General features: G+C 41.9%; 1 protein-coding gene across 2 annotated transcripts in view; it reads left to right on the forward strand.

Annotated features, from left to right (window-relative positions):
• Window positions 1–27,131, forward strand: part of CA5B (carbonic anhydrase 5B) — a 64,227-nt gene extending 37,096 nt beyond the window's left edge. For both annotated transcript variants that reach the window (XM_025372738.1, XM_025372737.1), the window contains exons 3-8: window positions 8,500–8,697; window positions 16,484–16,602; window positions 18,284–18,379; window positions 19,546–19,608; window positions 20,699–20,854; window positions 26,722–27,131. In XM_025372738.1, the coding sequence (XP_025228523.1) occupies window positions 8,500–8,697; window positions 16,484–16,602; window positions 18,284–18,379; window positions 19,546–19,608; window positions 20,699–20,854; window positions 26,722–26,901 (812 nt within the window). In that variant the 3' untranslated portion in view covers window positions 26,902–27,131. The remainder of the gene's footprint in view (window positions 1–8,499; window positions 8,698–16,483; window positions 16,603–18,283; window positions 18,380–19,545; window positions 19,609–20,698; window positions 20,855–26,721) is intronic.
• Window positions 27,132–27,358: the final 227 nt, after the last annotated feature.

Below are 27,358 nucleotides of genomic sequence, written 5' to 3' on the forward strand. Positions count from 1 at the left end.
TGGTGTGAAAGCAAATTCAGTGTGTGTTCAGAAAAAGCAAAGCTCAGAGTGGTTGGAGAATATGTCATCAGGGAAATTAGACTTGAATTGGAAAAGATTTCTTTTGGGAATCTGGAAAGATTTCCAGACTTGAACTGGAAAAGATTTCTTAAGGAAAAGGAAGGGCTTCTAAGCACAAGCCAAAGTGGGGCTAAAGGCCAGGCATGGGGGCTCATGCCTGTAATCCTAGCACTTTGGAAGGCCAAGACAGGAAGATAGCTTGAGCCCAGGAGTTCAAGACCAGCCTGGGCAACATAGCGAGACCCTATCTCTACAAAAAATTTTATTTAAAAAGTTTTTAAAAACCCAAGTAGACAGCTGGGTGCGGTGGCTCACACCTGTAATCCCAGCACTTTGGGAGGCCGAGGCGGGTGGATCATGAGGTCAGGAGTTCGAGACCAGCCTGGCCAAGATGGTGAAACCCCATCTCTACTAAAAATACCAAAAATTAGGCCGGGTCCAGTGGCTCACGCCTGTAATCCCAGCACTTTGGGAGGCCAAGGCGGGCAGATCACAAGGTCAAGAGATTGAGACGACCATACTGGCTAACATGGTGAAACCCTGTCTCTACTAAAAAATACAAAAATTAGCTGGGCGTCATGGTGGGTGCCTGTAGTCCCAGCTACTCGGGAGGCTGAGACAGGAGAATCACTTGAACCCAGGAGTCAGAGGTTGCAGTGAGCTGAGATCGTGCCACTGCACTCCAGCCTGACGACAGAGTGAGACTCCATCTCAAAAACAAACAAACAAACAAACAACAATTTTAAAAAAACACAAAAATTAGCCAGGCGTGGTGACGGGCGCCCCGTAATCCCAGCTACTCAGGAGGCTGAGGCAGGAGAATCGCTTGAACCCGGGAGGCGGAGGTTGCAGTAAACCGAGATCATGCCACTGCACTCTAGCCTGGGTGACAAAGCGAGGAGACTCTGTCTCAAAAAAACAAACAAAACAAACAAACAAAAAACCAAAGTAGACATAAACTTATGTAGGTAGGCAGTTGTAAGAAGAGTAGCTTGCTAAGGGGAATAACATGACAAGAAAAGTAGCATAGGAACACCAGAGTTTGGGAAGAATGAGGAAAATGAGATTAGGTAAGTGAGATGGGTTCTAATAGGAAAACCTGGGCATTGAACTTGGAAGTTACAACTTGATATACTGTCTTTAGCATAGGAGCAATGTGACAAAGGTGGTTATGTAGGAAAATTGCTGAGTGGCAGAACTCAGGAGTAGAGGAGAGTTAGAGGAGGAAATCAACCAAGAGGCTTTGTATGAAGTCTGGGGTTTAGGGTTCTGAACTAGGCTGCTGTGCTGAGCAAGGCGAAGAAGAGATAAACCGGAATGATTCTTAAAGAAAAATAATGAAATAAAGCAACAAGGAGAAACAAACTGTCTTATTCTGTTTGGGCTGCTATAACAAAGTAACTCAGACTGAATAATTTATACACAACAGAAATTTGTTGCTCACAGTTCCGGAGGCCAGGAAGTCCAAAAAACCAAGGTGCCAGTAGATTCAGTGTCTGGTGAGGGTTCTCTCTGCTTCAAAGAATTTGCCTTCTTGCTGTATCCTCATATGGCGGAAGGAGCCCAGGAGCTTTCTCAAGCCTCTTTTATAAGGGTATTCATCCTGTTCATAAGGGCTCTGCCTTGGTGACATAGTCACCTCCCAAAGGCCTCAGCTCTTAATACCATCACCTTGGGGAAAAGGATTTCAGTGTGTACATTTTTTGTTTTTTTGGTTTTTTGGTTTTTTTTGAGACAGGATCTTGCTCTGTCACCCAGACTGGAGTGCAGTGGCACAATCTCAGCTCACTGCAACCTCCGCCTCCCGGGTTCAAGAGATTCTCCTGCCTCAGCCTCTCAAGTAGCTGGGACTACAGGCATGAGCCACCACACCCAGCTAATTTTTTGTATTTTTACTAGAGATGGGGTCTCCCCATGTTGGCCAGGCTGGTCTCAAACTACTGACCTCAAGTGATCTGCCCACCTTGGCCTGCCAAAGTGTTGGGATTACAGGTGCAAGCCACCACTTCCTGGGTTAATTTTGAGGAGACGCCTACATTCACACCATAGCACAAATCTTCCCAGTGATGCTTCTCATCTTATTCCGTCCACAAGTATTCACCGAAAGTCAGGTGGCTCACAGAGCAGTGAGGAAGGCAGATAATTAGACACATATGCATATAATTATAACTGCACCCATGTAATAAATGTCATGAAAGAAAAATCGGAGTGCTATGATTAAAAAATGAAGTGATCATATTATAAGAGAGTAGCCAGAGATCACTTTGTCAAGGAGGTGACAATTAAGCCCAAGACCTAAAGATAATGGGGGCTAGCCCTGAGCCAAATGAGGGTAATTGATTTCTGTGGAGGAGGAGCACGAAGAAAGGGACTAAGGCAGGAATGAGCTTTCCATGTTTCAGGGGCTAAAAGGACAGCGCCAAAGCTGGGGAAATAGGTGGTTGCAGCAAACTGAATGTTCATGACCCCCTAACATTTATATGTTGAAATCCTAACCCCCAAGGTGATGATATTAAGAGTTGGGGCTTTGGGGAGGTGATTAGATCATGAGGGCAGAACTCTCATGAATAGGATTAGTTCCCGATATAAAAGAGACCCCAGAGAGCCCCCTCGTACCTTCTACCATTTGAAGACAGCAAGGAGGCTGTCTATGAACCAGAAAGCAGGCCCTTGCCAGACACCCAGTCTGCTGGTGCCTTGATCTTGGACTTCCCAGACTCCAGAACTGTGAGAAATAAATTTCTCTTATTTATAAGCCACCTAGTCTATGACATTCTGTCATAGCAGGCTGAATGGACTAAGACAGTGCTAAAGCACAAAATAAATCAAACCTAGGACTACTCATATAAACAACTAAAATCAAGCACTTCCTCAACATGGAATCTTCTGCAGGGCTTTTGTTGCCCATCAACTACGAATTACTGACACCTTTTTTTTTTTTTTTTTGAGACGGAGTCTTGCCCTGTCGCCGAGGCTGGAGTGCAATGACACAATCTCGGCTCACTGCAACCTCCACCTCCCGGGTTCAAGCGATTCTCCTGCCTCAACCTACCGAGTAGCTGGGATTATAAGCACGCACCACCACATCCAGCTAATTTTTTTGTATCTTTAGTAGAGATGGGGTTTCACCATGTTGGCCAGGCGGGTCTTGAACTCCTGACCTCAGGTGATCCGCCTGCCTCAGCCTCCCAAAGTGCTAGGATTACAGGCACGAGCCACCGCACGCGGTCGACACCTTCTTAATAACAGTGTGTCTTTGTTAACATAAACCACAGTTGATAAAATCACTGTCTGTTTATTTCATTTTCCCTATACAAGAAGAACCTGAAAATGAAGCTTCTGTTAAACCACTTAATCATCACCCCATTATCTTTAGGTCTTGGGCTTAATTGTCACCTCCTTGACAAAGTGATCTCTGGCTACTCTCTTATAATATGATCACTTCATATTATAATTTTTTAATCATAGCACTCCGATTTTTCTTTCATGACATTTATTACATGGGTGCAGTTATAATTATATGCATATGTGTCTAATTATCTGCCTTCCTCACTGCTCTGTGAGCCAGCTGGCTTTCGGTGAATACTTGTGGACGGAATAAGATGAGAAGCATCACTGGGAAGATTTGTGCTATGGTGTGAATGTAGGCGTCTCCTCAAAATTTAGCCAGGCAGCAGTGGCTTGCACCTGTATTTTTTTTTTTTTTTTTTTTTTTTTTTTTTTGGAGACGGAGTCTCGCTCTGTCACCCAGGCTGGAGTGCAGTGGCCGGATCTCTGCTCACTGCAAGCTCCGCCTCCCGGGTTCACGCCATTCTCCTGGCTCAGCCTCCCGAGTAGCTGGGACTACAGGCGCTCGCCACCTCACCCGGCTAGTTTTTTGTACTTTTTAGTAGAGACGGGGTTTCACCGTGTTAGCCAGGATGGTCTCGATCTCCTGACCTTGTGATCCGCCCGTCTCGGCCTCCCAAAGTGCTAGGATTACAGGCTTGAGCCACCGCGCCCGGCCCTGTATTTTTTTTTTTTAATAATTTAAATAATTTCTTATTTTTGAGGTAAAATATGAGCAACTACCAGGAAATTGTTTTGATCTGATTTTTCCTTAAATAGAGGAAAAGGAGGGGAGTAGGAGAGAACAAAAGTGTCAGTTTATCTTTAGCAAAACAAGCCGTTGGCAAAAAATTGGCTTCAGTAAGGGGACAGTGGCCAAGGACCCCCTCCCCACACAGTAAGTTGGATGGTCTAACCTAGATGGTGTAGTTTAGTAAAGAAGGAGGTGGGTAGGAGGAAAGAAAACCTGGAAGCTGAACTTGTAAACTGAAGGGTATAAATTGATCGTCTCATTATGGTCATTAAAGAGCAATTGCAGGAATAGGCCCAGTTTTCTTGGGCTGGTATTTGCATGAGTGTGAGTGTTGATACTTCCCATTTCATGAATGAGATGGGGAACAATGAAGGGTGACCAAGGCATCATCTTAGGTACCTAATCACTCCAGTTCTTCCCTAGTCTTCACAGGAGACCCTCATTGAATGGCTTTGAAGAGTGTGAATTCTCAAATTATCAACCACAGTCTGAGTGTCTCACAGGGGAAGGTGCATAGTCTCTTTTTGTCAGGAATCTTTAAAAACAGAATCAGGGCCTTTCAAGGGCTTTCTAGAAGTTTAAAAATTAACACAATTTGAATCATTTTTCAGATCGTTTGAATCCTTGCAAATCATTTGAATTTGAGCTTTTTTCCCCCTAACAATGGCAGTTGGATATGTTACAGGGCATATGTTTATTTTATTTTTTATTTTTGCCTTTAAAGGAGATGTTTATTCATCATGCATATGAATCCAAGTGTTTGGGTGGATATAACAGAACCAAATGTAACAGAAATTTAAGATCATCTTTCCCTCTAAGATGAAAAATATATGATATTTTACTGGATAAAATTACTAAACATTTTTAGACCCTGAGGTTGTATATTTTATGATGTTGGCTGCTGCATAGTTGCTATGATTGCTTTTTCAAATTGTTAATTTCTTTCTTTTTAAAAATGTCAATTTTTATTTTACATTCAGGGGTTACATATGCAGATTTGTTACATGGGTATATTGCATGGTGATGAGGTTGGGCTTCTATTGATCCTGTCACCCAGATAGTGAACATAGTACCTAATAGGATGTTTTCCAGAAGGGCATATGTTTAATAAGATACCACAGGGCAAAAAAAAGGAGGAAGATGTGGCTCCTGCCCACAAGGAATTTGCATTCTAATTAGAGTATGACAGTATAGCCCAGATTCTGTTTCAGATGTGCCAGTTCATGTGCATTTTCCATTTTAGATTTCTGAAACAGAAACTTCTTGTTCTTTAAAGTTCTTGTTCTTCACAAGTTGTTTTATACTAAGGAAAGAAAAACACACACACACAGAACATTGGGTTCAGATCTCTCCAGAAATGAGAGTACTGCATTATATGAAGAAATAGAAAGAGAAGAATATTATGAGTTTGCATGCACCTTTTATCTTTAGACCAGGGTTTCTCAACTTTGGCACTATAGGCTTTTGGATCAGAATGGTTTTCTTCTGGGAGCCCATCCTGTGCATTGTAGGATGTTTAGCAGCATCTCTGGCCTCTAACCACTAGATGTCACTAGCACGCTCTCCCAGTTTTGCCATCCGAAAATGTCTCCAGACATTGCCAAATGTTTTTGGGGGACTGAATTGTTCTCTCTGTTGAAAACCACTGATTTAGGCACTCTCAGGAGAGCTCTTTGTCTGTATTGCTGGAGCACTTTTATAAATAAAACAAAACACTAAGACACAAAGGTTAAGATACTGATTTACGGTCAGGCACAGTGGTTCACGCCTGTAATCCCAGCACTTTGGGAGGCCGAGGTGGGTGGATCACTTGAGACCAGGAGTTCAAGTCCAGCCTGGCCAACATGGCAAAACCCCATCTCTACTAAAAATACACAAAAGTTAGCCGGGTGTGGTGGCATGCGCCTGTAATCCCAGTTACTCAGGAGGCTGAGGCAGGAGAATCGCTTGAACCCAGGAGGCAGAGGTTGCAGTGAGCCAAGATCATGCCACTGCACTCCAGCCTGGGAGACAGAGCAAGACTCCATCTAAAAAAAAAAAAAAAGAGAGATTGACTTCCAGCTTTCAGTAATTACCGAAGGAAGAGGATTATCTGCTCTGTCAGAGTAAACCAGGGGCAGGTTTCTGCTTTTTATGGAAATAGGAGGATGATGCTGCCACTGACGGGGGATTTGACAGAGTAACAAAACAACTACCTTAGTCTCATCCTTTTTTTTTTTTTTTTTTTTTGAGACAGTCTTACTCTGTCACTCAGGCTGGAGTGTAGTGGCGCAATCTCGGCTCACTGCAACCTCCATCTCCCGGGTTCAAGCAATTCTCCTGCCTCAGCCTCCCGAGTAGCTGGGACTACAGGAGCGTGCCACCATACCCGGCTAATTTTTTTTTTGTATTTTTTATAGAGACGGGGTTTCACCGCGTCTTGATCTCCTGACCTCGTGATCTGCCAAAGTGCTGGGATTACAGGCGTGAGCCACCGCGCCCGGCCAGTCTCATCCTTATTCTTAGTGGTAGGGCGAGATGCAGAGGGTCGTTGGTAATGATTTCTCTCAATTCATGTTTCTCCTAGTTTTCCTGTTGTTCTTGATTCTACCCATCCATGGTACTTGTAAAGGACAGGAAACTGGATCACCCCAAACTGATACACATTGGTTCTGCTCATCACACATGGGGGTCTCAACAGGCCGATCTGTGTTATCAGCAAGTCTGCTGATACTTATCAGGGACTTGCTACAGAGACCTGGTGCTTGACTCTGGAGGACAGTCAGCATCAGCAATGTCTTCAGTGCCTGTGGGGGATGAATTGTATGTGTACACCTTAATAGATAATCTCCACATCCCTGTGACACACTGCGACCCCCAGGGACCTTAGCAATGCCGATGTTCTACCCAGGTTTTGCAGGATGGCTGCCTGGTCCTCAGAGTTTGCTTACATAGGAGGTGAACTCAACTCAGCATGCACAGTTATGTGGGGCGAGCATCTTACAGGATGCAGGCTATGCAAACCTTGATTTCTACCAGCCAACCAATTAAACACTGACAATACTGATTGAATGTTTCCTTTCCCAAAGTTCTCCCATTTCCTTTTTTGAAAATAAATCTGTTATTGAAGATTGAATTAATTTGTCTTTGTATTTAAAGCCACTTTGGGGAGTTGGGGCTTGGGAAATTCTCAATGAAGAAAAGAAACTCATTTATGAATACCCTATTTCCACATGGCACTAAACTCCATGCATTATGCTGTGATCACAGCACAGATTGCACTTGGTTTAGGTGAGCTTAGTAGGCAGACTGAGATGTGTTGGTTTTGCAAGTTGCCAAGATGCTATTCCTCTGCCAGGTGCTCTCTGACCTATCTTTATCCTCTACTTTTGTCTATCGATTAAACCCCTAAGTGGCTGTATTGGTCAGGGTTCTCCAGAAGCAGAATCAATAAGGTATATAGATAGAGAGATAGATGAGCGGGAATTTATTAGTGGCAATTGCTCACACGATTATAGAGGCTGAGAAGTTCCATCTGCAAGCCAGAGTCCCTGAGATACTGGTAGTATGGGACAGTCCAAGGCAAAGGCCTCAGAACCAGGGAAGCTGACGGTATACCTATCAGTCTGAGGCCAAATGCCTGAGAACTCAGAGAGGTGCTGGTGTTAGTTCTGGAGTCCAAAGGCTGGGAAGCCTGTAGCTGTTACCCAAGGTCAGGAGCAGAAGAGTGTATCCAAGATCCAGCAGATAGATGGGCACATTCAGTTTTTCCATGTTTTTGTTCTCTCTGGACCCCCAGCAGTTTGGATGATAACTGCCCACATTGAGGGTGAATCTTTCCCACCTAGTCCACTCAGAATTACATGCTGGTCTCCTCTGTAAACACCCCCAGAGACACACCCCAAAATAATGCTTTACCAGGCTTCTAGGTATTCTTTAATCTAGTCAAGTCAACACCTAAAAGTAACTATCACAGTGGCTAATTCCTAAGGCTTTTAGTTTCCATTAGCCCTGACAGGTTCTCCAGAAGTACAGTAGACAGGCTTTGTTTTCTTTTTTTCTTTTGAGACATGGTTTGGGTCTGTCGCCCAGGCTGGAGTGCAGTGGTGCTCACAACAGCCTTGACCTCCTGGGCTCAAGCAATCCTCCCACTTTAGCCTCCCTGGTAGCTAGGACTACAGGTGTGTACCACCATGCCTGGATAATTTTTTTTGTATATTTTGTAGAGACAGGGTTTCACCGTGTTTCCTAGGCTGGTCTCGAACTCCTGGCCTCAAGTGATCCACCCGCCTTACCTTCCCAAAGTGCTGGGATTATAGGAGTGAGCCACCATACTCGGTCCAACAGTCTTGATAATAGCCTGACCTGCTTTCTCCTAGTGCATCCACTCTGGGAGAGCGTGGACCTGGTTCCCGGGGGTGATCGACAGTCACCCATCAACATTCGGTGGAGGGACAGTGTTTATGATCCCGGCTTAAAACCGCTCACCATCTCTTATGACCCAGCCACCTGCCTCCACATCTGGAATAATGGGTACTCTTTCCTCGTGGAATTTGAAGATTCTACAGATAAATCAGGTGAGGGCAAGATCTGGTGGTCTTGTAAGAAGTTAAAGAAACACTGTCATGTTAACACAGACACATCAAATTCTCGCCATGACAGTATTGACCTCTTTGTTAGCAATGGCAAGGAACTCATTGATCTTAACTTTTTGAATGTGTGAAAAAAATTCCTTCTAGTTTTTATGCGTATTTTCTTCAACTAGTATAGGTAGTATTTTTAATTAATAAATTTATATCTCTCTCTCTATGTATAGATTTACAATTGGTATAGAGCATAGGTGTGAAATGGAAGTTTTGCCAGAAATTTATTTTGTATGTGTATATTGAATATGTACTAATTTTTTCCTTTGCTTGTTGACTTTACGAGAACTTTTACATTAAACAGTAACACTGTTTAATCAGATTTAATTTAGCAGATTACAATACACTTGAAATGGGGCCAAAAGAATAGTCACGTGTGCATTAGGTTGCAAAGACTAGTCATATATTAGAGAAATGGAAATTATGATCTGGTAATTTTGTTAAATAAACAGTGTTACCTACCTAGTTTAAAAGAACACTTTAAAAGAGTTTTTCGGGGCCGGGTGCAGTGGTTCAAGCCTGTAATCCCAGCACTCTGGGAGGCCGAGACGGGTGGATCACGAGGTCAGGAGATCGAGACCATCCTGGCTAACACGGTGAAACCCCATCTCTACTAAAAAACACAAAAAACCAGCCGGGCGAGGTGGCAGGCGCCTGTAGTCCCAGCTACTTGGGAGGCTGAGGCAGGAGAATGGCGTAAACCCAGGAGCCGGAGCTTGCAGTGAGCCGAGATCCGGCCACTGCACTCCAGCCTGGGCAACAGAGCGAGACTCCGTCTCAAAAAAAGAAAAAAAAAAGAGTTTTTCAAATTCAAATATTATGTTGATTTTGAATCTTTCTTTAACCTTCCTGGATATAAACTAATGTGAATGATTTCAAAGTTTACCTGAAACTTCTTAGTGTCTGTGGAAGATAGAAGGTGGCTAATTTTGTGAAGATTTATTTTCCCTTTTTTTGTTGTTGTTTGCGTGTTTGTTTTACTGCATTTGATGATGTCAAATAGTCCAAATTAGTCTCAAAATAATTATTATTCGAAATAGTTTAAAGTAGTCATCAACCAGTGGTAATTTTGCCAACTTTCCCCCATACCCCTCCATATCCCTCACTCCCCACTGCAGGATCCAAAGGCGTTTTTGGTTGTCACAACTTGGGAAACAAAATTGGCATCTAGTGTGTCAAAGTCAGGGATGCCGCTAAAGATCCTGCAGTGCACCAGATAACCTTAACGAAGAGTTATCTAGCCTCCAGTATCAATAGAGCTAAAACTGAGAAATCTTGATCTCAAGGAAACTTGTTTTCTCTCATGAATGTTAGGAAATGAGTCCATAAAAATGATAATGAGGCCAGGAGCGGTGACTTACGCCTGTAATCTCAGCACTTTGGGAGGTCGAGGTGGGCGGATTGCCTGAGCTCAGGAGTTCGAGATCACCCTAGGCAACATGGTGAAACCCCGTCTTTACTGAAATACAAAACATTAGCCAGGTGTGGTGGCGCATGCCTGTAATCCCAGCTACTTGGGAGGCTGAGACAGGAGAATTACTTGAACCCGGTAGGCGGAGTTTGCAGTGAGCCAAGATCGCACCACTGCACACCAGCCTGGTGTTAGAGTGAGACTCTGTCTCAAAAAAAAAAAAAAAAAAAAAAAAAGTAAATATTCACTCTTGCATTTATTCTGGCTCTGAGTCTCAATTGTGTCTTTATTTTCTTTGTATTTTGCTAGTGGTGCTCTGATACTTAGACCTGGCACTCTGGCCCAACTACAAACAGACTGCTCCTCCAATGGGCTTAATCTGTCTCTGATTTTCTCCCTTCTGATGTATTTCTCTGCTATGATTCAGAAGGTATTTGAGTCTGTCTTTAAGAGTTTAGGTGTCTCCATGTCCCCAACTTTCCTTTCTTCTCCATGGTATGACACAGCCCCCAAACCATGAACATCTTACTTTCATATCTCAAAGTAGGAAATTCTTTTTCCTCCCAGATTCATGGGCATCTTTCTTCCCCCCTTTTTTTGCATAAAGTTATTTATTTAAATTTTATATCTGTGAATTCACAGGTTGATGTGTTTCATTATATTGTTTCTAACTCTCTTAAAGTAACTTACTATATAAGTAAAAGCTTCTTGTACCATGTAAAACCATCTCGTGTGCCATCAGCGGTATATGTACCATGCTTTGGGAAACATTGTTTAAGGCCATCTGGGTCTGTTGGTGGAACAGCTAGAGAAGGGAGGAATAAAAAAGATAAGAAAGAAAAATGATATTGATGTATGTTCTTTTAAAATATATTTAGTGGGTATAAGTTTAGTTTAGTTTTGTTACATGGATATATTGTGTAGTGGTGAAGTCTGGGCTTTTAGTATACCCATCATCACGCATCTTTCTTAATTTCCCCAAAACTCTAGAGTGTGCCCCCTTCTCAACTGGAAGCCCATAATATTACCTTGTTTATACGGATTCCAGAAATCTTCAAAACAACAAGCTAAATTCCTGTATTTTGGATGACTATCTGGCACTCTGGTGAGCTCTACTTGTCCCCTTGTGGCTCTACCATTATCCCTGCCAGATGTAAACTAATGGGCAGACCCAGTCTATAGGATACCAACTCTGATCCATTTACTCTGCATGCATAGCAATCCTTTTGAATTCTCAACCCCATCTAGGGCCCTAGCAGCCTGCTTTCTTCTGGGGATCCTTTGTATTGGTCAGCTTTCTAAAGCCCTTGACAGTATAGGGACTCTCTGTTGCCAATATATCATTGCTTCGTTGAGTTGGAAGTCTTAGAAAGTTGCTTAATGAGTTTCTTAACCAAGTGACTTGAGCCCAAGAACTTTTAGAGCAAATAGCTATTTTATTTTTTAGTCCTGTCTTTTTCTTTTGAACAACAGATTCTAGAATTCTTTTTTTTTTTTTTTTTTTTTTGAGGCAGGGTCTCACTCTGTTGCCCAGGCTGGTGTGCAGCTCCCTGCAGCCTCAACCTCCTGGACTCAAGCAATCCTCCCACCTCAGTCTCCTGAGTAGCTGGGACTACAAGCGTGGACTACATGTGCCACCACGCTTGGCTAATTTTTTTGTTTGTTTGTTTTTGTTTTTGAGATGGAGTTTTGCTCTTGTTGCCCAGGTTGGAGTGCAGTGACGTGATCTCGGCTCACTGCAACCTCTGCCTCCCGGGTTCAAGTGATTCTCCCACCTCAGCCTCCTGAGTAGCTGGGATTACAGGCGCCTGCCGCTACACCCTGCTAATTTTCGGTATTTGTAGTAGAGACAGGGTTTCACCATGTTGGCCAGGCTGGTCTCAAACTCCTGACCTCAGGTGATCCACCCCCCGGCCTCCCAAAGTGCTGGGATTATAGGCGTGAGCCACTGCACCTGGCCTTTTTTTTTTTTTTTTTTTTTTTTTTGAGATGGTGTCTGACTCTGTCGCCCAGGCTGGAGTGCAGTGGTGTGATCTTGGCTCACTGCCACCTTCACCTCCTGAGTTCAAGCAATTCTCCCACCTCAGCCTCCTGAGTAGCTGGGATTACAGGCACATGCCATCATGCCCGGCTAATTTTTGTATTTTAGTAGAGACGGGTTTCACCATGTTGGCCAGGCTGGTCTCAAACTCCTGACCTCAAGTGATCTGCCCACCTTGGCCTCCCAAAGTGCTGAGATTATAGGCGTGAGCCACTGTGCCTGGCCCTGGCTAATTTTTGTATTTTTTGTAGAGATGGAGTTTCACTGTGTTGCCCAGACTGGTCTTGGATTCCTGAGATCAAGTGATCCTCCCACCTCGGCCTCCCGAAGTGCTTGGATTACAGGTGTGAGCCACCAATCCAGGCCTCAAGAATTCTTATCTATCCATTTGCATGAGTAATCTGAGATGGCAAGTCATCCACGTTTTCGTCATAATAGCTTCTTTTTAGATACCTACAAACCCAACCGACTAATTCACCCCTTGACTATGTCTTCCCTAGGTGTGTCAATCACACACTTACAAAATATGCAAGAAAAATTGTAGAGAGTTTGCTAATATTTTTCTTGTTTGGTTGGAAAGAACTAAAACTGATAGCCCTTTTAAATTATGCTTTAATAATTATTTTCTTTAAGATAGCATCAATTTTTAGTAATTGCCTAACTTTCTCTCTCTCTCTCTCTCTCTCTCTCCACCTTTCAGTGACTGCCTCTTATTTCCTGCTTATTCTTCATTGCTATTTCTCCATGTTGTTGCAAATCAATAACATGCAAAGAGGAAAAAAAGAGTGAATGAACATAAAAAATAAAAAGTGAAAGAAAGCAAAGACATTCTAGAAACAAAGAAAGGCAAGAAACAATTCTAGAAAAGTAAAAACCTAATAAATATCGATGTCTATAAATTTCAAAGAAAAAACCCTAAGAGATGCTGCCACAGTGTGCTTTATGAGGATTGGAATAAAGTGCAAGGAAAAGGAGCTGGGGAAGGTATGTGACAAAAACATCATACCAGTCCTTTTGGGATGCAGCTAAAGCAGTGCTTAGAGGGAAATTTATAGATGAAAATGCCTATAATAGAGAAGAACTTGCTCAAGTCAGTATCTCAGCTTTCCACCTTAAGAAACTAGAAAAAGAAGAACAAACTAAACCCAAAAGCAAGTAGAGAGAAGGACATAATAAAGAACGAGCAGAGATCAATGAAATCAAAAGTTGGTTCTTTGGGAAGATCAACAAAGTTGACAAACTTTTAATTGGGGGAGACCAAGAGAAAAATAAAAGACAGAAGACTCAAATTACTAAACTCTGGAATGAAAAAGAGGACAACATGACCTACCTTAATAGGATTATAAGAGAAGGTATGTGAACATCTCATACCGCAGTCCTCTGCTGGGCGTTATTTAGTATTTGGTTCCCCTGAGTAGGACACTGTTACTGATTTGAATGAGTGCATATAAGAGAGTCGAAATACTGTGGGGAAGGGCACTAAATTATCCCTGGATGATCCCTGTCAATTATCATGTCCTCTGGAATTCCTCTTATTGGCACTGTCTACAGGCATTAAAGAGATGGAGAGGTGAGTGCCTTTGTTCTCCTCCTCAGGGTGCTTCCTGCTCCATCCTGCTTCATCCTGCTTTCCTGACTTTACACTCCTCTGGGGCAGTGCCAGTGAACCTAGTAAGAATGCTTTCACAAACATTTTAAGTTCTCCTTCCTTGTTTTGGTCCTACATTTACTTTAAAACACATGTACACAGTTTAAAACACACATACACAGTTTAAAACACATGTACGCAGTTTAAAACACACATACAGTTGAATGACTTTTTAAAGGAAATTTACAAGAGTTGTGCAACCATCACTATAATCTAATTTTAAAACATTTCCATCACCCCAGAAGCATTCCTCGTGTCCATTTCCTGCATTTGCTTTTATCTATATGGGTTCTATGTATTTCCTTTCTCTTCACCATCTCTTGCTGTGTCAGCTCCTTCTCTTTCACGTTGAAAAGCAAAAGGAGGGAGTGAATATTACAGATTGCTTACTACCAGCCAGACTCTCTGCTGAATGTTTTATATTTGTCATGTAATTTTTTACAAGTTTAATCCTTTCTCAGAGCATGGAAAGAATAAAATATCAGGCCAAGCATGGTGGCTTATGCCTGTAATCCCAGTGCTTTGGGAGGCTGAAGTGGGTGGATCACTTGAGGTCAGGAGTTCGAGACCAGCATGACCAACATGGTGAAACCCCTTCTCTACCAAAATGCAAAAATCAGTCGGGCATGGTGGCACACATCTGTAATTCCAGCTTCTCAGGGAGGCTGAGGCAGGAGAATCGCTTGAACCTGGGAGTTGGAGGTTGCAGTGTGGCGAGATTGTGCCACTGCACTCCAGTCTGGGCAACAGAGTGAGACTCTGTCTCAAAAAAATAAAAAAATAAAAGAAGAAAATATCAACCTCAAATACATAAGTATATATTTATTTGTTATGTGTTATGACTGCTCTGCTTTCCAATTCACTATCTTCTGTCTACCTGCCCCATTTCTTTGTTTCTTTCCTTTTTTTCTGTAGAGACTGGGTCTCACTATGTTTTTCAGGCTGGTCTCAAACTCCTGGCCTCAAGTGATCCTCCCACCTTGGCCTCCCAGAGTGCTAGGATTATAGGTGTGAGCCACTGCTGGGCCTGCCCCATTTCTTGATGACTATATTTCCTTATTTCCTGCATTCATCTGCCCCACCCAACCCCACTTTTTTCCTTTAATCTTTCTGAGGTTACCAGTGACATCCCAATTAACTAGCCTGACAGCTGCGATTACAGGCATGAGCCACTGCGCCCAGCCAAAAACGTCTTATCTGGGTCAGGTGCAACCGCCTGTAATCCCAGCACTTTGGGAGGCTGAGATGGGTGGATCTCTTGAGCTTAGGAGTTCGAGACAAGCCTGAGCAACATGGCAAAACACCATTTCTACAAAAAAAAAAAAAAAAAAAAAAATTAGCCTGGCATGGTGGTGCACACCTGTAGTCCCAGCTACTCAGGAGACTGAGGTAGGAGAATGGCTTGAGCCCAGGAGGAAGAGGTTGCAGTAAACTGACATTGTGCCACTGCACTCCAGCCTGGGCGACAGAGTAAGACCCCATTTCAAAACAAACAAACAAAAAAAACACTTGTCAATATTTTGCCTATAATATATTGGTAGTGTGTGTGTGTGTGTGTGTGTGTGTGTTTGAGACAGAGTCTCGGTCTGTCACTCAGGCTGGTGTGCAGTGGCACGATCTCGGCTCATCACAACCTCCGCCTCCTGGGTTCAAGTGATTCTTGTGCCTCAGCCACCTGAGTAGCTGGGACTACAGGCATGGGCCACCACGCCCAGCTAATTTTTTTTTTTTTTTTTTTTTTTTTGTATTTTTAGTAGAGATGGGGTTTCACCATGTTGGCCAGGCTGGTCTCAAATTCCTGACCTCAGATGAGCCACCCACCTCAGCCTCCCAAAGTGCTGGGATTGCAGGTGTGAGCCACCAGGCCCGGCCAGTGTGTTTTTTCAGTTGACATATTTGTATATATTTACCTGGTACAATGTAATCTTTTGATATATGTATGCATGGTGGAATGATTATATCAAGCAATGAAAATATTCATCACCTCACATGCTTACCATTTTTTTTTTTGTAGTGAGAAAATCTACGGTTACTCTTTTAGTAATTTTGAAATGTGCAATACATTATTATCAAGTATGGTCACCATGCTGTGCAATAAATCTTGAAAACATATTCTTCCTAACTGAAACTTTGTACCTTTTGACCAACATTTCCCAGGTGATCGTTTTTGACTTGCAAATTTCCTATTCCATTTCAATGAAAGGGAAAGCAACACTAGTATCTTAAAAAATTGAAAAACAAAGTGTCTGTGCATAAAAAAAGAAGGATCCCTTTATCCCCATATTTCAGTCATGTTGGATAAATATGCTGAGAGAAATTTGCATTTTATTGCACACAAAAGAAAACTGGACACAATAATATAGGATATAAAATTAAGTCAAGAATTGGCCTTTAACAATTGTTTGTAGCTTGTTATGTAGTTAAATCTTTATGTTATTTGGTCTTGTCCTTATACGTGCATTGACTTCATGAAAATCAAATGTATAATCACTTGTATGTAATTCAGTGTAATCCATTTAACACAGTTCACGTGGAGGGTCCACTGGAGATTTGGCCTTTCACCCACATTTCCCCACTGCACAAATAACTCTTCTCTGAATTGTTGGATGTGCCATTTTAGTGATCAAGGGAGGACCCCTGGAACACAACTACCGATTGAAGCAGTTCCATTTTCACTGGGGGGCCATCGATGCCTGGGGTTCTGAGCACACCGTGGACAGCAAATGCTTCCCAGCAGAGGTATGTTGAGAAGGTCAGGAACAGTGACAACTGTAGAGAAGTGGGGATAATTCTGAACTTTTAGTTGTAAGAAATTAGCAGAAAGAATCAGGTGATTCCTATAAATGCTAAATAGCTTTCTCAGGCAGTTTTGATCATTCTCAGCTAAGACATGTAAACATGTTAACTTCTCTCATCTCAAATAATATAGTTGAAATGAACCTTAAGATCCTGAAACTGAATTCTTCTGGAATTCGAAGGTGGACTCAAATAGTAGCCCAAAGTAATAACCCAGGGAACATTGGGGAGCCACAGGTCGAATTAATGCAAGTTTGCGGTGGTGGGAGCCTAAATGAAGGCTGTGGCAATAGAAATAGAGAAAAGGAGCAAGATTTATCAAGCGTTTCGGAAATTAAAGCAAGAGGACTTGAAGGTGGGGTTCTCTTCAGGATAGGAGAAGGCAAAGTTAACCATGATTTTGTGGTGTCTCACTTGGGAGGCTGGGTGATAATGCATTCATAACTGGTGGATGAGGAATAATTTATAGGGAAATAAAGGGAGATTTTAAGGAAATAGAATTTCTTCTTACAACTTTTTTCCTAATTCAGTTGTAAATGTTATGTAAAAAATAAAAGCACATTTAAAAATTTATTTTATATTTGTTTCATTTTATTTTGTTTTGTGAGACAGGGTCTCACTCTGTCACCCAGGCTGGAGTGCAGTGGCACAATCACGGTTCACTGCAGCCTCAACCTTAAGCAATCCTCCCACCTCAGACAACAGGCACACACCACCATGCCCTGCTAATTTTTTTTTTTTTGAGACGGAGTCTCGCGCTGTGTTACCCAGGCTGGAGTGCAGTGGCGTGATCTCGGTTCACTGCAAGCTCCGCCTCCCAGGTTCAGGCCATTCTCCTGCCTCAGCCTCCCAAGTAGCTGGAACTACAGGTGCCCACCACCACGCCTGGCTAATTTTTCGTATTTTTAGTAGACACAGGGTTTCACCGTGTTAGCCAGGCTGGTCTCAATTTCCTGACCTCGTAATCCACCTGCCTCAGCCTCCCAAAGTGCTGGGATTACAGGCGTGAGCCACTGCGCCCGGCCTGCCCTGCTAATTTTTAAATTTTTTGGTAGAGACAGGGTTTCGCTATGTTGTCCAGGCTGGTCTCAAACTCCTAGGTTCAAGTGATTCTCCCACCTTGGCCTCCCAAAATGCTGAGATGACAGGTGTGAGCCACCACACCCAGCCTAAAAGCACATTTTAAATGGTTATTCCTTGAAGAAAAAGTTTGTCTTTAACTCCTGTGTAATTTCCATATGGAGGATCTATTTCTCTCAGTATAAACGTCGTCCCTCCTGTAGATGCAAGTGGATTTTGAATATTGGTATTTCATGCAACTCAAGATGGGACTGGACAGATGTTGATTTGCTCACTGAAGTGTCACTTTGTTATATGAATTTTCTATTTTTCTCCCCAAATAAATCCCTTCATTCTAAAATAATATTAATTGCTGCTCTTGCCTAAATTTCTCCCTGATCTTTGTTTCTGTCTCATCTTGCACCATGTTGTCATATGGTTTTCTTGGTGGCTTTACTTTGGGTGAAGAAATGTGTTTAAATGTCGTAGGTTGACTGAGGCTGTGGGTTTATTCTGGAGAGAGTCTGTGTAGTCATGGGTTAACCCTCTTTCCATGGTGTTTCAGCTGCACTTAGTGCATTGGAATGCAGTCAAATTTGAAAACTTTGAGGATGCAGCACTGGAAGAAAATGGTTTGGTGGTGATAGGAGTATTTTTAAAGGTAAAACATTTCACCAACTTTAAATGATGTGTTGTATTCTAGAATGGAAAAATAGAACATTATAATATTGTTATTTACTTTAAGAATATTGGGATCCATACATTGGTAAGATAAATAGTGCTTGAAATACAGGATTGTACGACCAGGCGTGGCAGCTCACGCCTGTAATCCCAGCACTTTGGGAGGCTGAGGCAGGTGGATCACGAGGTCAGGAGTTCAAGACCAGCCTGGCCAACATCGTGACAACCCATCTCTACTAAAAATACAAAAAAATTAGCCAGGCGTGGTGGTGGGCGCCTGTAATCCCAGCTACTTGGGAGGCTGAGGCAAGGAGAATCACTTGAACCTGGGAGACGGAGGTTGCAGTGAGCTGAGATTGTACCACTGCACTCCAGCCTGGTGACAGAGTGAGACTCCGTCCCAAAAAAAAAAAAAAAAAAAAGAAATACAGGATTGTTAGGAATATATTTTAGGCCCAGGCACAGTGGCTTATGCCTGTAATCCCAGCACTTTGGGAGGCTGAGGCAGGCAGATCACTTGAGGTCAGGAGTTAGAGACCAGCCTGGTTTCCATGGGGAAATTCTATTTCTACTAAAAATACAAAAATTAGCCAGGCATGGTGGTGTGCACCTATAATCCCAGCTACTCGGGAGGCTGAGGCAGGAGGATTGCTTGAGCCTGGGAGGTGGAGGCTGCAGTAAGCCGAGATTGTGCCACTGCACTCCGGCCTGGGCAACAGAGAGAGACTCCATCCCCTGCACCACCAAAAAAAATATATATTTTGAATGGTATAAAAATGCACAGCCCAATAGAGTGGTCACAAGCCACATGTGGCAACTGAGCACTTGAAATGTGGCTACTGCAATTGTGGAACCATTTTTCATTTTATTTAATTTTAATTCCAATTTAAGAACTTATACTTAAACGAAGCAGGGGGCACCTTTCTCTGCAGGCATGCTGACCTTGTCAGCAAACAGCCTGCTCATGTGTTCTCTAATTTAATTCAGTAATGTTTATAAAATTATAAATTACAAGTTTAAGTGTAATTTCAGTCATGCAGTTTGTTTTTATGTAATCACCAGTTAGTTAATTTTAATTCACATTCTGTTAGTTTCTACAGTGAGATGTCCATTGTTTGTAATATTTTCTTATTTGTTGTTCTTTAGCTAGGCAAACATCATAAAGAGCTACAGAAATTAGTGGATACTTTGCCGTCAATAAAGCATAAGGTACTATTTGTTTTCCATAATTACTTGAAATGTACTTTTATGTTTCAGTCTCAGAGTGGAGACATTACCAAGGCACTTTGAATTGGGAAGTTTAATTACGTGAACTGTATTGAGTCTTAGAAGAAAATTGTCATTTATGATTCCAGGGGACAGAAGTCATGATTCTGTGGGTAGGCAGTGAGCTTTTTGGTTTTGCCGCGGTGCTGCTGAGGACTTGGGGACTCAGAAACATATTGCTGTCCCCTCCTCTGTTCCTGACACCAGCTCCTTCTAAGTCCTTGTGAACATACCCAGAGCAGCCTTCTTGTCTGTAACTGTCATCCCACAGGCAGGGAGCAGAGAGCAGTTCTACAGAAACTTGCCTTGTCCAGCTGGAAAGAACAATGACCCACATCCTTCAGGTCGGATGCCTTTGTCTAGTCCCCCAATATTAATTCTTCAATATTCAGAATCTCAAAGGGCTGCTCTGTGGAGGCCCATATATTCTCCTTCTCCCTCTCATCCCCCACTGTATCCCTCTGGTCCCCACCTCTTTCCCTCTCCTTTCCTCTCTGGAAGCCCATATATTATCTCCCCCCATCCCCCACTCTCTCCTTCTGGTCCCTACCTCTTTCCCTCTCCTCTCCTCTCCTCTCCTCGCCTCTCCATTTTCCTCTTTTTCCCTCTCTTTCCTTTCAGTCCAGGTTTCTGGCTCCTCCTGATCTGCAGTTCTTCCTAAAAGGACAAGTCTCAGTTAGCCTCTCTTGAAAATGCAAAGCCTCCTTCTTTATGCAATGGCCGCTGTCTGAAACCTCTCAACAAAACTCAGAGGAGACTACCTGATGTAACCTCACTAGAATTGAGAGATCAAATGGTTTTGGCTGTTTTCCTACTGTGGAATATAAAAAATACACAGTTAATTGCAGAAACAAAGCCTGGACATGATTCCATCCTAAGCAGCGATTCTTCAGGAAGCTGCCCAGAAAGGCCCGGAGCTCCTCTGGACCACTGCTCATCTCCAGATACTCCCTGAGAACCATCACCTCGTTGTCCGATTCCTGAGTGGTTTTCACCACTAAATAATGACTCAGTTATCTCTTCTCTTGGCCAGGACACCCTTGTGGAATTTGGGTCATTTGACCCTTCCTGCCTGATGCCTACCTGCCCAGATTACTGGACCTACTCAGGGTCTCTGACTACCCCACCCCTCTCCGAGTCTGTCACCTGGATCATTAAGAAGCAACCAGTAGAGGTTGATCACGATCAGGTATGTTCTCTCCACAATTTCAATCTAAGGAAATCCTTGTCTGCCCATTTAAAACAAGGCTGGGCTCAGACTGTGGCATCAGTTTTAACATCTTGTAATGCTTATACATTTCTATTGAAGTGTACCAACGTCTTGTCTCAGTTTGGACATGAATTTGGGGATGTTTCAAATTAACCAGAGAGAAGAGTTAAAACACAGAAGAACATAAGCTTTTTACATCTATATTTGACAATTACATATGTCTTCTTATGCCTTGTGTATTTTATATATAAATATTAAACTCTACAAAATCAAGACCCTTTTAAAAGAAAGAGTGAAGGCTGGAAATGAATGTGTTCAAAAGTCTTTAAAATCCTTAAGGGAATTCTACTATAGAATCTCAGAATAGGCCGGGCGCGGTGGCTCAAGCCTGTAATCCCAGCACTTTGGGAGGCCGAGATGGGCGGATCACGAGGTCAGGAGATCGAGACTATCCTGGTTAACACGGTGAAACCCCATCTCTACTAAAAAAAAAAAAATACAAAAAAACTAGCCGGGCGAGGTGGCGGGCGCCTGTAGTCCCAGCTACTCAGGAGGCTGAGGCAGGAGAATGGCGTAAACCCGGGAGGCGGAGCTTGCAGTGAGCTGAGATCCGGCCACTGCACTCCAGCCTGGGCGACAGAGCCAGACTCCGTCTCAAAAAAAAAAAAAAAAAAAGAATCTCAGAATAAATATAGAATTCAACAGTGTTTGTCCAGAAACTTTAATGTAAGTTCGTTTTTTGAACTTGGGTTCTGTTTTTCCCTTAGAAACTAAGCCTAAGTAGTAGTTACTATGCAAACACTCAAAATCCTGTATAATGTATAATGTAACTAAACTACAATAATATTTACTCATACTTGTTTTATGGGATTTTTATTGATTACAAAGCATTTTCATAAGAGAAAAAGCTTCCAGATTCTTTTTATGAAGCCAGCATAACTGATACAAACACTCACCAAAGATTGGAACCCCCTCTAAAGAATATAAAAGAAAAAAAAAGCTGAAAAGAAAGTATTAGAAACAGAATCCAGCAGATTCATCAGAAGAAATAGACACTTTGTCCAAGTAGCTTTTAGTCCAGTAATACGAGAATGGTTCATTGTTAAGAATGATATTAATATAATTCATTCTATCAGTGGATCTAAATAGAAAAATCATATTATCATTTCCATGGAAGTTAAAAAGACATTTGTAAAAATCACCATTCTGTTTTTGAAAATTTTTAATAAAACAGAGCTGAATAGAGACTTCCCTATCTTGATAAAAGGGATTGATCTCAGTTCAAAAGCAAATAATATGTTTTGAATGGAAAGGATTGTTACTGTATTAAGTTTTATATTAAGTTATTCATTCTGGAAGTAGCCAGTGCAGTTAGACCGGAAAATAAAAAATAAATTAGAGAAACAATAAAAAACTACTACAAAAATCAGAGATAATTTGGTAATCAGTGGAATACAATATTAATTTCTAGAAATCAATACATTTGACATACATAAATCACAATCAGTTAAAAGATATGATATAAAGATATAATGTAAGAAGGGCTCCTATTTATAATGGAAACAAAAATATAAAATACTTTGGAATAATTTTAACAAGGAAAGTTAATAAGAAAACTTAAAATGTTCCTGGACGATACAAAAGAAGGCTTGAATTAATAAAGTTAACACATTATAGGATCAAAAGACATAAAGACACCTTTTTTGTCATAAATTACAACCTAAGTTGTCATTCTCCATGACTTGTTTATTCACCATAAATTTAATGTGTTCCCAATAAACATGCCAATAGGATTTTTAAATCGATATGCTATTTCTAAACTCATGAATAAAGACAAACACATAAATAGCCAGGGAAAATTCTAGAAAAATATGGGATAATTAGACTCACAAGGTTATAAAGCCTCAATAATTAAATAGCATGTTACTGGCACATGGATAAAGAGATCTATCGAGGGAAGTATATTAGCATTCTCCATAGAAACAGAACCAATAGGATAGATATTGTATTAGTCCATTTTCACACCGCTATAAAGAACTACCTGAGACTGGCTAATTTATGAAGAAAGGATGTTTTATTGACTCATAGTTCCACAGGCTTAACAGGAAGCATGACTGGGAGGCCTCAGGAAACTTAAAATCATGGCGGAAGGCAAAAGGGAAGCAAGGACCTTCTTCACGTGGTGGCAGGAGAGAGAGAGAGAGATGGGGGAAGTGCCACACACTTTTAAACCATCAGATCTCGTGAGAACTCTTTCACTATCATGAGAACAGTGAGGAGGAAATCCACCTCCATGATCCCCTCCCCTGACACAGGGGGATTATAATTGAACGTGGGATTTGGGTAGGGACACAGGGCCAAACCATACTAGATATAGATAAAGATTAAAAAAATTAAGAAAGACAAAGTTGATAAAGTTAGATAAATAACCCTATAAAGGTTAAGTAACCTTAACTCTATAACCCTATAAAGGTAAATGAAGAAAAAGATAGATAAAGTTTTATCATAAGGTATTGGCCATGTGATTATGGAGACTAAGAAGTCTTACAATCTGCCATCTGCAAGCTGGAGACCCAGGAAAGACAGTGGTGTAGTTCAAAGGCCTGAGAGCTGGAGAGCTGATAATGTAGATTTCTATCTTGGTCTGAAAGCCTGAGAACCAGGAGCTCCGAAGAAAGGAGACAATTGATGTTCTAGCTCAAGCAACCAGAGCAAATTCAACCTTCCTCTGCCTTTTTGTTCTATTCAGACCCTCAATTTATTGGATGATTCCCATCCACTTTGGGAAGGGCCATTCTCTTTACTGAGTCCACCAATTCAAATCCTAGTCTCCTCCAGAAACACCTTCATAGACATACGTAGGCATAGTATTTAACCTGTCTGTGCATCCCATGGCCCAATCAAGTTGACACATAAAATTAACCATCACAGGAAGAAAATAATAATTTCAGAAATATGTCCAAATACATATGAGAATTTATTTTATGATAAATATAGCATCTCAACTCAGTTGGCAGGAAAGATAGAGTATTCGGTAAATGCTGTTGAGGAACAATTGAGCAGGCATTTGGGGGAAAAAATTGGATCCACCATGCAGACCTTACACAAGAATACATTCCAGATATATACCACCATAAAAGTACTAGGATAAGCATAGGAAAATCCTTTTATGCCTGCAAATGTATAGGCTTTGTGGCCTGTACATTTAGTCTGTTTCTATTCTTTGGATTAAAAAATTGACATATTTCCTCAACTTATTTTCATTCTAGAAAAACAAATGGACATAACATTGAAAAACAAAGTAAATACATCAGAGGGTCAGTGGCCCATGTGAGGACTTTGTAAATATAATTTCAACGAAATTTTAAAATTTATTTTTCAATTATATAATTTAAAATTTTATTTTGTATTTTCTGGTCTAACTGTACTGGCTACTTCCAGAATGTAATTTAATATAAAACTTATGTTAACCCTGAAAATTTAGTAAGGAAAACAATGCTAGCTGTCATCTATAATATTACTCTAGTTGCCTATAATTTTACCACTATCATTGTTTGGGGAAATCCTTCTGGTGTCTTGTGTATCCAGATGCACGTAAGTCCTTCTGGTCTTTTATCTATATAAATATACACAATTTTTGTATGAAAATGAAATCATTCTGTACATACCATTTTGCTGCTCTTTTCAAACTCAGTGATGCCTGGAACTTTTTTTTTTTTTTTTTTTTTTAAGACAATCTCTAGCTGTTGCCTGGGCTGGAGTGTAGTGACGCGATCTCGGCTCACTGCAACCTCTGCCTCCCGGATTCAAGCAATTCTCCTGCCTCAGCCTCCCGAGTAGCTGGAATTACAGGCGCCCACCACCACACCCAGATAATTTTTTGTATTTTTAGTAGAGATGAGGTTTCACTATGTTGGCCAGGCTGATCTGAAACTCCTGACCTCGTGATCCACCCGCCTCAGCCTCCCAAAGTGCTGGGATTACAGGCATGAGCCACCGCACGCGGCCGCATGGAACATTTTATAGATAATGAACATCTTCGGTATTTTTAAGGACTGTATACTAGTTCATTTCATAGATAGATGTCATTTATCTTTGATACTTAGACTATTTCTAATCTTCTGCAATTAGCTGAATAAAAAGAAACATTAACTGCTTGTACAGCTTCCTAATTAGTGAGGGCTTTTGTGTGATTTGCCGCTGTGTGATAAACATTGCTTGTTTTCAGTCCTAGTTCTGCCTCTTCAGCTCTATTTGCCCTGAAGCCTTTGTTGCAAATGACTCTTCACTTGCTTGTCTACTGTGCCCCAGGCTGTCTTCTCAGTTTGAATGAGGGGAATGTGAATGGATTTTCCTGCTGGCCTGAAGTAAAATATTTCCTTTTTTTTTTTTTTTTTTTTTGACATGGAGTTTTGCTCTTTTTGCCCAGGTGGGAATCCAGTGGCGCGATCTCAGCTCACTGCAACCTCCGCCTCCTGGGCTCAGTAGCTGGGATTACAGGCATGCGCCACCTCGACCGGCTAATTTTATAATTTTAGTAGAGACAGGGTTTCATCATGTTGGTCAGGCTGGTCTTGAACTTCTGACCTCAGGTGATCCGCCCGCCTTGGCCTCCCAAAGTGCTGGGATTACAGGTGTAGGCCACCACGCCCAGCCTAAGTAAAGTATGTCATAACACAATTGGGTCTGAAACCAAGGGGCTACTGGTCGATACTGCTGCTACATCAGAGAACAAGCCGTTGATATTCTGGGTTGCTCCTTTTGCATTGAGCTATATTGTCTAATGTTGTAACCACTGGACACATGTAACCATTTACATTTAAATATAAGTACATTAAAAGTAAAATTCAGTTCCTCAGTTACACTGGCCACATTTCAAGTGCCCAGTAGCCATATGTGGCTTGTGACTACCGTAATGGACCATGCAGAGGACATTTCCATCATTGCAGAAAGTTCTATTGGACAGCACCAGCATAGAGAATCCTGTCTCCAGTTAAGACACCTACATGCAGCCTGGTGTGGTAGCTCACACCTGTAATCCCAGCACTTTGGGAGACCTAGGTGGGAGGATCACTTGAGGCCAGGAGTTCAAGACCAGCCTGGGCAACATAGAGAGACCCTGTCTCTACAAAAAATTTAAAAATTAGCTGGGTGTGGCGGCATGTGCCTATAATCCCAGCTAGTTGGGAGGCTGAGGTGGGAGATCACCTGAGTCCCAGAGGTTGAGCCTACAGTGAACCATGATCACACCACTGCACTCTAGCCTGGGTGACAGAGTAAGACTTTGTCTTAAAAAAAAAAAAAAGGAAAGGAAAAAATAAAGACATCAATATGCATTGCTTTGCCCACAATACCCAGGTGCAGTGAGCAATCAGTAATACTTATTTTATGTTAATGATTCAGTTAAATTGTTTTATAAACCCCCTTTTTTTGGTGTTGTTAGTATATGCATCAGACCTTTCCTTTCTCATTCTGTAAGCTGGCTCTTTTGCTTATTTAAAGAGGAGGTTCTTGAGAATGAAAGAGATGAATTAACTCATCATCCTTGGTAAATGGATAATATGTGGGGACAGGGCCTTTGCCCCAAGTCTTTGGATCCCAAGGGCCCTCCTGGTTTCACCACCTCCTGCTGCTCTCCTCCCCACAGGACCACCATCAGGATCACCACCACCACTGGGCATTTTATTCCCTGTCAAGTGGTGAAGGCATTCTTACCCAGAAATAACTTCTCCTTCTGTATCTAATTTGCAAGGAATGCTCAGAATTGTAAAAATGAAAGTAATTTATTCACGAGGTAAAGCAAGTTTTCTATTGAAATTATTTATGCTTTCTGTTTCTATTTCTAGCTTGAGCAATTTCGAACCCTGCTTTTCACTTCTGAAGGGGAGAAGGAGAAAAGAATGGTGGACAACTTCCGCCCTCTTCAGCCACTGATGAATCGCACTGTCCGTTCATCCTTCCGGCATGATTATGTGCTGAATGTACGAGCGAAATCCAAGCCGGCGACCAGCCAAGCAACCCCCTAAAACGTTCATATCTAGGCAGTATTTTGCTTTTGCTATAATATATACTAGCTTACTAAAAATTGTTAACTAGACTATTCTAAGTGCCTGCATTTGATAATATTTACAGATGAGCATTTCTTAGCATGAGAGTGCTTCATCGGTCTTTGAGGAAAGTGATTCGGTACCAGCTAAGAGACACAAGTTTCTCTTGCAGCTAAATGTTGGTAATTGTAATGCCTTTTTGTTTTTTCTTTTTTTCTTTTTTTTTTTTCTTTAAGAGACTAGTTCTTGCTCTGTTGCCCAGGCTAGAGTGCAGTGGCCCAGTGATAGCTCACTGCAGCCTTGAACTCCTAGGCTCAAGCAGTCCTCCTGCCTTAGCCTCTGGAGTAGCTGGGGCTACAGGTGCTGGCCACCTGGCCCGGCTTGTAATATCTTTTTATGTCTGACATTTTTGAGCTATCTTTTTTATGTTTATCCA

The sequence above is a fragment of the Theropithecus gelada genome, chromosome X, assembly GCF_003255815.1.
Source record: "Theropithecus gelada isolate Dixy chromosome X, Tgel_1.0, whole genome shotgun sequence".
NCBI classification, from domain to species: domain Eukaryota; kingdom Metazoa; phylum Chordata; class Mammalia; order Primates; family Cercopithecidae; genus Theropithecus; species Theropithecus gelada.